The sequence below is a fragment of the Gossypium raimondii genome, chromosome 7, assembly GCF_025698545.1.
Source record: "Gossypium raimondii isolate GPD5lz chromosome 7, ASM2569854v1, whole genome shotgun sequence".
Lineage (NCBI taxonomy): Eukaryota > Viridiplantae > Streptophyta > Magnoliopsida > Malvales > Malvaceae > Gossypium > Gossypium raimondii.
The window spans coordinates 46,861,965-46,873,482 of NC_068571.1; the positions used below are offsets into that span (position 1 = coordinate 46,861,965).

General features: G+C 32.8%; 1 protein-coding gene across 1 annotated transcript; it reads right to left on the reverse strand.

Moving 5' to 3' along the window:
* Window positions 1-7,221: 7,221 nt before the first annotated feature.
* LOC105786923 (disease resistance protein RPS2) lies at window positions 7,222-11,309 on the reverse strand. The gene is made up of 2 exons (XM_012613393.2): window positions 11,059-11,309; window positions 7,222-10,587 (listed from the first exon to the last, which is right to left on the reverse strand). Exon 2 carries the CDS (start codon window positions 10,580-10,582, stop codon window positions 7,634-7,636), a length of 2,949 nt encoding a protein of 982 aa, XP_012468847.2. The 5' UTR covers window positions 10,583-10,587; window positions 11,059-11,309; the 3' UTR covers window positions 7,222-7,633.
* Between the last annotated feature and the right edge of the window lie 209 nt (window positions 11,310-11,518).

Here is an 11,518-nt window from a genome sequence, read left to right on the forward strand (position 1 = left end):
TTCAATTTTAATATAAATATTCAATATGACTAAACAATTCAATAATATAAATAATATAAAATGTGAAATTTAATTTAATAATATAAATAGTAGATATAAATAAAATTATTACTATTTATGTTTAGTGATTTTTTGGATAATTTTGATTTTTATTTAAGAGTAAAGGGTGAGAAGTAAAAGTTTAGGGAAAAATAAAAATTTTGGGGAATAAAAGTTTGAGGAAAGTAAATAGGGGAGTAAAATTTTGGAAGGAAAATATTAAAAAAAAATTGGAGGGGGAGGGTTTGGGATAGATGGGAGGTGGGATGGGAAGGGAATAAAAGTTTTAGGGAAAAAGTGGGATGGAGTAAAAATTTTGGGGGGAAATAAAAGGTTTTGAGGGTTTTGGGGAGTAAAATTTTTAGAAAAAATAAATGGGAGAGTAAAATTTTGGTGGGAAATAGATTTTGGGTAGATTGGGGGGTTGGGAGGGGAGTAAAAGTTTTGGGGGGAAAGTGGGAAGGAGTAAAAGTTTTGAGGGAAAAGTAAAAAGGTTTGGGAGTTTGGGGTAAAAATGTAAAATATTATAGTTTTATATTCGAATTATTCGAATTATTCAAGTTATTCGAATTCGAAAACTCAACTCGATTCGAACTCGAAATTCGAAAAAAATATTCGAGTTGATTCGAATAACTCGATTAACTCGAATAACTCTATTCGTTTAACTCGAAATTCGAATTTTTTTTTCAATTTTTTCGAGTCGAATCGAGTTTTGCTCACTCCTAGATTATAACCAACAAGTGCTGATTACAATAGTAAGATACATTTATTTTAAAAAGAGTACGTGAGTTTGAACTATAAAACAGGCATGGGGAATAAAAAAATGTATGCAAATTATCGTAACAATCACTCAACTATTAATATATTTTTTTACTCAACTATAAAAAGTTACCAGCCATCTAACAATAGATTAAAATTGGTATAATAGCAACTTTAACCCTTAACATTTATAAATTATGTCAATTAGTGCCGATTCTAAAATAATTTAACCCTCAACATTGACACATTATGTAAATTTTTTTGTAGTTTTGTTTTTCTTTGTGACATTTAGGGTTGATTTTAAAATAATGAGAAAAGATAAAATTTATTATATTGGATTTTTCGTTGTTTTCATTTTTTGGGTCTATTTTCAATAAAATTTAGTTGATAAATTTATTTTTAAATTTTTAGGTGAAAAGATCACAAAGGAAAGCAAAACTGCCAAAAAAAAAGAGAGACCAAACTACACAATATGTAAAATGTTGAGGGTTGAATTTTTTAGAATGAAGACTAAATTGACACGATGCATAAATATTGAAAGTTAAAGTTATAATTATACTAATTTTAAAAGCTATCACCATTAACTAACCGGTAACGAAAATGATAAAATTAAATAATAGAGTAATTAAAAAACTTAGTCTAAAAAAATAGTCTTACATTGTAGATAATTGGATATAGTGTAAATGTAAGGTGGGGACGGTTTTGCAAAACTTTCCACAACTAAGCCGTCCAAAGCTTGAAAAGTGGGAAGGGCCGACCAACGACCCATTTAGCTTCATACACATAAATATTATATTATATTGTTTGTTTCGTGGAATCAACAAGGAAATTTAATTTTTGGGTGTGACCAAACATCCATTTTCCCATCACTATATCTCCCAAGTTGATAGCATTCCTTTATAGTAAACTCAAACTCAAATATGGCTACTTCTAACTCATGGAAACCCTAATAATCTACCTATTATTATGGCAAAGGTTTTCCAAACATACATTCATACCAAATTATTCTCCTTATTAACAAAATCCGCATCACTGCCACCGCCTCCACCTTCGACGATTATCGACATTGAATCAGCCACCGAACCGATTTCATCCCAAGTGCATGATCCACAGAATTACTTAGCTTGCGAAAAACAAATCGTAGCATTTTGTTTGGGATCTTCCATTGAAATAGCTATCTTGTTCGCCGAAATCGGTCCTCAACGATTCCCGGTGACGTTCATCCTTGTTTCGGTTGCGATTATGTTGGCATTCACTTGCATATGTGTCGGGAAATGTTATATGAATTCCAAGTTTCATGTGATGGCTCGAAAGTTGGAAGAGTTGGGAGGGTTTTTCATGGTGACGGCTTTTTTTATAGCAATAGCAATTCCATTTCCATTGTGGTTACAATGCTGTACAGGGACTGCTTACGCCATGTTTTTAGTATCCATTTTAGCCTGCAATTTCTTTTAACTCAATCTTAAAGCATGTACAGTAATATTATCAGCTCAGTGGTGATTTCTTAAGAAGGAAAAGATTATAACAACTGTATATGCATGCGTCTCAATAAAGCAATAAAAATTATATATATTTCAAATTGATGATAAATTTAATTATTTTTTAACAAATGTTAGATGCATTTGATTGCACTTCTAAAGAGATTTTAAATTCGAATGTTAAAGATGACATTGTTAAAAGAGTCAATCACAAACTCTTAAAGGATTAGTTTTCATTAACCGTAAAATAGACATAAAAATACCTTGATCATAAAAAAAAAACTTAAACCACATAATGATACATAAATTATATCTTTTTTTCTCAAACTGGTCCCTAAATTTTTTTTCCTGGTCACGAGTAGGGGTGTTCAATCGGTTAACCGACCCAAACTAACATTAACCGAACTTTTAAAACCCTTAATCGTTAACCGAACCAAATTTTTTTCAAAAAAACTTAACTGAACCGAACTTTTTCAATTAATTTGGTCGGTTAACCGATTATATGTTTTTTTGTGTTTTGGTTAAAACAAGTATAAAACATATAAAACATTAACTGAATTAATCGAATTTAATATATGTAAAATGTATATAAAAATATAAATTTTTGATTAATCCAGTTAATTAACCGATTTCGAATAGAATTAATCGTTAACTGAACTTCCAAAAAATTATTAACCGACCCCCGACTGAATTAATTCGGTTAACAGACCGATTAACCGAATTGATTTTAACCGAATTCATTCGGTTCGATTGGTCAAATCGGTTTTACTCGAAATTTGCACACACACCTAGTCACGAGTGATATCTAAACTATACTTTGTTACCAAAGTGAAACCTAAATTATACTCCATTACCCAAATCATCCTAGCCGTTAAAAAATCTTTTACTCAGTCATTTTGGCATCTGACAATTTTTAACTAAAAAAATCCAGAAAACTGTTAAATATTATTTGCTTATGTTTCTTTTAAAAAGAACTTATAAATTCATCTCTTTTATTCTTTAGCCAAAACTTTAGTGACGGAAAATTCAAGAACTCATTGAAAAACTCATTCAAACTCAAATTTTGGCAAGCTTCTTTTTTGTTTTTTAAAACTTTGATTTCGTTTCTTTTCTCACCTCGATTCAAAATCTATGTATTATTTTTTTAGAATTAACTTTCTTTATACTTTTTATATGCTCTCCATAAAAAGTAAAATAATTAATATTAGATAAGCCTCTATAATAAAAAAAAAACTAGATAAAACATGAAATCCAAATACTAAAAAGAAGTTTAGTCTTAAAATTATCAAGGAATTGCAAATGAAAAGTTATCTAACAATTATAAAAAGTGCATTAAAGAGAAGAAAGAACTGCAGGGGATGAGATATTGTAAAAAAAAATGAAAAAAATTAATTAGTTTAATTTTGTTATAATTTAATTTAAAAGAGTCACATGTCACCAAATGATTAGTTAAGAGATTTTTTTAACACTTGGGGTAGTTTGGGTAACAAAGTATAGTTTAGATGCCACTTTAGATAATATAATATAATTTAGGTACAATTTATGACAAAAAAAAGTTTAGGTACTAACTTGAGAAAAATAGAGTGCTTGAATTGAAGAGATATTTGCAATGGCTATTGAAGGTGGCACTACGATGAACACAACAAAAATAGGGCATGCAAATTTGTTAACGTAGTTAATTTTCCCTACGTCTATAGAGCTTAGCTTAGTGAATAAATACATTATCTTTAATCCTAATACAACAACTAATTTAAGTACTATTATACCCTAATATAACACCTCACTTTTGTACCTAAAGATCTAGATCACTCGCCTTTAAATTCTCCCCTGAGAACTTGGGCAGTAAACAAAACATATTTACTCTCTCTATACACACAAGTTTTGAGTTGAGAATTGACTTTGAAGTTTGGAGTCAAAATTATTAATAATTTCAAAAAGATGTTACAATCCTTATTTCTTGATTACAAAGAAAATTTCCTTTGATTTTTCTCTTCAGTTGAGCTTCGATCTAAGGGTTGTCAAGACTAGATATTAGATGGATGCGAGTTGTTTCAAGGTGTTGGAAAAATTCAGTTAAGAAAATGATTTTCAGTTATAAAAGAAGTTTAAAATTTTTCTAAACAAAGTCGGTTTGTAATATTTATAGCAATAAACTTTTCTAAAAAAATTACTTGTACTATGTGCGAGATGGATTTAAATTGTGGCTTTCAACCGAACGACCTTCTCCAGTATCCTTGTACCCTGAATTGCATCAAGTGTGGGCTCAAGCAACATGAATTAAACACATAACAAGAAACGATTTTATTACTTTCAGTAAGAAAGTAAATCTCTCAATAAAAACTAGTAGAAATCGAAATTCTTAGAAAATAGAATTTATTCTAGAAAATACATTCTCACTACTTTATGGTGGAATAACAATATATGAAATTTTATGTGTCAATAGTTCTATCGGTGTCGTCTATTTATAGGGAGAGATAAGAAATTCTGGTTGAATAAAAATTACACAGATATAATATTTATTCAATAGAAAATACACTCCTACACTAAGTAGAGTAGGGGTGGGCGACACACCCTAGATAATAACACTAAGGTTATCGTCCATCCCATGCAATATGAGGAGATTTGAGTCTCTCCTGCATTGGATCCAATTATATATGCTTATTGGACTTTGAATCCAACACTTTATAATTTAATCTAACCCGATATTTGTTTTATATTTCCCAAAATAAATATTATTTAATTAATCAAATTAACTAAATTAATTCTCAATTAAATAATTTTCTCAACCCAATTTTAATTTCGTTAAAGTCATGACAACTTTACCGTAAAAGAATTTATAAGGAAATATATTTAATTTCCACATTCAACAGACTCATAATGACTAATTAATTTAATTTCAATTTTAATTTCAATTAATTAATTAATTAATATTTTGAAAATCTTAAATTAATTCTCAAGTCATTTCTATACTTAGTGAGAAAATGCATTCATTTGTGAACGCGATTCATTTCTCTAACTTCATAATTTCCATTCATTTTTATTCATTTGGTTCTACATGCAATTCATTTTTTGTTTCAATGAGCTAACGGAGGAATTGATTAAACATATATAGTTATGTCTTTGTGACTAAATAAGTTAATAATTAATAGACGAAAAATTAGAACTTAATTAGAAATTATTTGAGTTTTAATTATATTTTTCCAAAGGGTCCATCTACTAGCTCGTTGAAACTATAAATAAATTGCATGTAGAACCAAATGGATAGAAATGAATGAAAACGATGAAGTAAAAGAAATATATCACGTTTATAAATAAATGCATTTTCTCGCTAAGTATAGAAATGACTTGAGAATTAATTTAAAATTTTAAAATTATTATTTAATTAAATAATTGAAATTCAAAATTAAAATTAAATTTATTAGTCATTATGAATTTGTTGAATAAGGAAATTAAATATATTTCCCATAAATTCTTTTACAATAAAATTGTTATGACTTTAACATAATTAGAATTGGGTTAAGTAAATTATTTAATTGAAAAATTAATTTAGTTAATTAAATAAAATAAATAATATTTATTTTAGAAAATAGAAAAATAAGTATTAGATTGTATTAAATTATAAAGTGTTGGGTTAAAAATCCAAAAAACACATATAATTGGACACAATACATAAGAGGAGTAAACTTACCCCTCACGAACATGAGGAGCGCCAACCCTAAGGGAAAATAAGAGTGTGTGTCACCCCCTCTCTCGGAGTTAGACTAGGAGAGTATTTCGTATGTAAAAATAATATTTATCAAGGGCTTGTATAATCAGGATTTTTGTACTTTCCTCCATAAATAGAGAGCACCAATTGACTTAAAAATATACTTAAGAAATATTAGAGTTATCGTTATTCTGTCCGAAAGTAGTGAGAATTTATTAACTTAAAATAAATTCTATTTTCTGAGAATTATAATCTTTACCGGGTTTTATAGAGAGAAATTACTTTCCTACTGAAAGTAATTAATTCATTACTTTTCTGTCATTTGGTTCATGTTGTTTGAGTCCACACTCAACGCAATTTGTGGTACAAAGATAGTGGAGAAGACTGTTCGGTTGAAAGTCAAGTTTGACTTGAATTCGTTTCACACAAAACACATGTAATATTCGATTGGTATTTATTACTATAAATATCACAAAACGGCTCGACTTTGAAAATTTTCAAATCTTTCGTTGTAATTGTAAAACCATTTTTCTTAATTGATTTTTCCAAAGCCTTTTTTGCTTCCACTCCTCGATTGAACTAGATCGAAAGGTGGCTCTTCTTTAGGATGGATATGGCATTCATTTGAATTTCTTCAAGTTTTTCAGTTTTTTTAGAGATCTTTAAAGAGAATTTTTGGTCTTCTTAAACTTGTGAATGTATAGAATGGCTTGGGATGCCCCCTTTTACTTGAATAAACGAGAGTTCTTGTAGAACTTTTCCATTTGAGTGTTCTACAAGAATTGAACTCTTTTATTTATTATATCTCTAATTTAATTAATTAATTAATTAGAGATATGTTGGAGATTGACCCGTGTAAACAACGAGATAGTAAAAGTGGAGAAGAAGGAACACAAATATTTTACGTGGAAAACCCAAAAAACCACAGACAATTGAGGCTTCGGCTTTTCACCAAAAGAGTAAACAAACGAGAGTACAATATGAAGAAAATAAACTTAAATGTATTAAACGTACATTACCCAAAACCCTGAATACAAAACTCAAAATTTCAAAGAACAAACTAGTAAACAAAACCCTAAATCTCATAAATTACTCACAAAAGGGTATAATACTTTCATATTTACCACGAAAACTCTCACAAAAACTCATATGTGACTACATTTTGTCGCTCTAAAAAAAAACCCTTACTTATTGGCATATTAAAATAGAGATACAATGACCCCTCTAAATAGGCTAATATTAGAGTTCTAATCATACTAAAATATCACTGGAATAATACTGTCAAATAGTACAACACGTTGTGATGTCACAATTTCTCATTCGCATACATCAAAGGTATTAAAGAATGCTACTTTGGTTTGGATATAGGAAGGTGTACTTATGGGGTGATAAAGCCATAAAGCTTAATGGATATTGAAGAGGGCAATAGTGAACTTTTTCTCTTGGAACAAGTTCAAATCCTCGGAATATTATCCCCAGCCCAAATATAATTTTTTTAGCTAAATTCATACTTGAAAACTAACATATTTTACAAGAGTCAGCAAAACTACTTCCATCAATGGTAAGTTTAAACAGATGAAAACAACACAACATTACATACATATATCATACATCAATCTATTTCACATGAACAAGAAAAAAAAAACCGACTTTACCTTAGATTGCAGATCAGTTGAAGCTGTTCTTTGACACCGTTTTCCGGCCAATATAATGCTTCCCACCATACCTTTTCTGTTTCAATGGATTTCAGTTTTGCTACATTGTCTTTATCAAAAGGTAGTGATTTCAATTCAGGACACTTGTAAACTTGAAGCTCTTTCAATGAAGGCCAAGTTAATGACATATCAACCGATAATGTCCTTAGCTTAGGCATCTCAATCAGTATCAAAGTCTCTAGAGTCGGAAACACGGTCGAAACTTGTTCATCGATTAGCTCTTCCATTTTGACGCAGTTTTGAATTACTAGTTTCTGGAGTTTTGATAGTCGTTGAATCACCCCGTGAGAGAAAAGTTTTCTCAACATTGGACAGCTTGAGACCACTATTGTATGCAATTTGGAAAGGCTTTCAGTCGAAAGGGTGCCCCGAAAAACGGTTTGCAAACTCTGCAAATTCGTTAAATGCAGTTGTTCTAGTTTTGGTAGGATGATGCCACCTTCGACCATGTCACCGTCTGCAATGGTAGTCATTTTGTTACACTTTTCGATTAGACAGCCACGAATGCGGTTAAAGCTAGCAACATTCACAAAATCCAGTAGACTTGTGATATCTTTGTGTTCAACCAATTCTAATGCATCAGTTTCAGGAAGCAGATCACAAATTATCGAGTTATCACCGTGGTTGCCTTGGCAATATCCTAAATACCTATTGATTTTGTACTTAAAGTACTCGAGGATTTGAGGACGTTTCCGGTTTCGGCAACCAACAAAGAACCGGAAGGAAGTCAATTGTTGCCGGTCCTTCCATGATGGACTATGCTGCATAAATGTCTTGAGAACTTCTGATTTCGGGAAGCAAATCCGAAGAGTAGTTAGATTCTTCAAGGTAGCAACCTGACTCATTATATCTGCAACTTCCTTGCACCAATGATCGTAAGACCGCACGTCGATCATTAGTTCTTCGAGTTTGGCAAGAAACGGAATCACATTGCAATCGATGTCCATATCATGACAACCATTGGGATTGCTAGATTTATAGTAAGACACTCTCAAGCACCTTAAGTTCACCAGTTTTTGGATATGAAACGGAATGAAACATATCCTGCAGCCTCTAGTATCGAGCACCTCGAGACGAAAAAGTTCTCCGACTTCGGGCGGCAACACTGTTAAATGGATGCAATTGTTTAAGTAAAGCCCCTTGATACATTTTAACTTCGCTAAAGATGATGGAAGTGATTCAATCCCAGTTCCATATAGATCCAACACCAACAGTGTCTTCATATGCTCAAAGAAAGATTGTGGGATTTCAGTCAAATTTGGATTTCTCTGCAGTAATAGTGACAAAAGTGTGCTACAATCCGGGCTATCGGGCAAGTCTCGTAACTTTTTGTCTATCATGGCAATCCTCTTAGATTGTTGCCAATCATTTTCTTCTAAGAAATCCGATGAATCTTCACTCATTCCGGTGAAAAACTTACAATCCGGATCTTGCGACGAAATGTACAATGCGACCTGTCGGATGCTGTTGTTCATCGAAACGTAAATCATCCTTTCGCCTTTCTCTAGCAATGATACATTAGTCAAATGCTTCAATGTGTCGTACCCTTCGTCGCGTGCATCCTGGAATCTCCTCCGCTCATTGGTGCCGCCAACGAGTCCTTCGGCAGCCCAACACTCAAGTAAATAGTCGGTATAAATCTTACTCTCAGCTGGATACAATGCACCATATAAGAAGCATTTTCTTTTCTGATCATCCTTTAGTTGATCATAACAGAACTTCAAGAACGAATGCAGTTCCGTTAAGCCAGGGATCTCGATCTCGGGCCATTTTTGTAGGTCTTTTAATCCTTTCCTCCATTCAGAAACACTATCTTTTGACTTGAAAGCGCCTGCAATTGTCTTGATCAGAAGTGGAAGTCGAGCACATTCTTTAGCTACAAGCCGAGCAATCGGTTCGATATCAGGAAGATCTATAACATCACTTACCATCTGCTGAAACATCATCCATGCCTCGTTCGGTGACAGCGGCCGAACCTCGATCAATCTATCTGCCAGCGAAGAACAAACATGACGAAATTCAGTCGTAAACACCACTTTGCTACCATTATTGTTGTCTGGGATTCCAATATCTTCCAACTCAATTGAGTCCATCACCTCATCCAAAAGCAGCAAATACTTCTTGCCTTTCAGCTCTTCTGATATCGTTCTGGCCACATCCTCGGGATGTACAACGTCTTCCGATTTTAACTTAAGTCGCCACGAAATATCCTCCTGCAACTTCTCTTCACTCCTTTCACTACAAACATTCGCCCAAATAACTATATCGAACATTTTGGCAATTTCTTCATGGTTATTCAAGTTCTTCATTATTGTTGTTTTCCCTACTCCTAATGTACCCCAAATACCAATACCCTTCAATTTATCATTTCTTAAAAGCTCCAATACTTGCTCCAATGGCCTCTGAAGACTAGGAAACCCTTTGATCTGAGGTGCATTCACCTTTAAAACAGGTTCAATCGGCTTATCAACCAAAAAACCTCCAAGAAAATTGCCTTCTTCCACAAGTTTCTGAATTTCTTCACATATTCTCTCCAATTTCCCACTATAATTCGATCGTCGCTTGAGATGAATGTACCGGTATGAAAGCTTTTGATCGTCTTGGTATCGATCTTCCAATATCTTTGCATTCTCAAGTGTCTTGTTAACACTGCGAAGCCACACATCGTAACTGCTAGTAGTTGTCTTCTTCATTTGATGTTTTTGGACTTCCTTCTCGTAATCATACCTCAAAGCCTGGAGCTTCAACGCTTCGTTTTTCAACTTTTCGTAGTTTTTCTCCATGCTTTGCGATAAATTGACCTTGGTTCTAGCATAATTAGTTACATCTGCACCAGCCTGCGTTATGATTTCGGAGATGCAAGAAGCTAGTATGTTGTCTGCCATTGATCCTGCAACAGCAGCAACAAGTTCACATGTAAATGAAGTTAGAACCAAGAAAACTTTGTAGAACCACACCCGACCTGCAGACGCGTACGAGACTGTCGAGTCAAAAAAGACAAAATCCTAGCAAATTGATATGGGGTATCAAAGAAAGTATACAAGCAGATGGTTAGTGTATGTATGGATGACCATGTGTGGAGGCTAGATACCATAAACATCGTCCTGTATATAATTTTTTCGGAGACCGAGCTATCGTAAGTTTTACAGTTTTACCACATAAAATCTACTGATGTTTGGCATAAAAACATAGAATTATTTGACAATTGACATATAGTTATGTTTCAACATATTCCCTGTAAAATTTGCAGACTAATGATGTAATTATGGCGACAACAACAGAAATTGCAAGCAATAGATTAGATCCTGAGGAAACAGAGGAAAATTTAGAACAGATTTGAGATAAGGATGATGCAACTAACCTGAGTATGCAGAGGAGCCAACTACGGGAATCTATCGTAAGTTGTGGTCAGGGATGAAGCGAAGGAAGTGGATCATCAAAGAGAGTTGACTCAGAGGGACCGAAGCCTCTCACCAAGGAAAGAAATTTCCTTAATTTTATCAGTGGGTTATTCGGTAGGGGGCGAAATAGCAAGGAAGAAAGCGAGTGGGGACTGTTTAAAAGTCCTCAAAATCTCCATTGGTTTTACACTAAGGGTCCATTTCTTTTTCTTTATTTTTCCTTAAAAGGGATGAGCATCTATCTCCATTGACTTCATATTAACTTGCCAAGGACACGTATTAGACAATAAGGGTAATGCAATTATTACATGTATGTTTTGTACGATTATCAATGCAAGAGTCCCTGGTGGGCCTCCATTCATCCCCATAGTCATAATTGAGGTGTGGGGACTTAGCATTGTGGGGCATAGGCTGTCGAGT

What these genes read in the sequence shown, in the direction of transcription:
- LOC105786923 (XM_012613393.2), bottom strand. Translation starts at nt 10,582, where the DNA reads ATGGCAGACAACATACTAGCTTCTTGCATCTCCGAAATCATAACGCAG.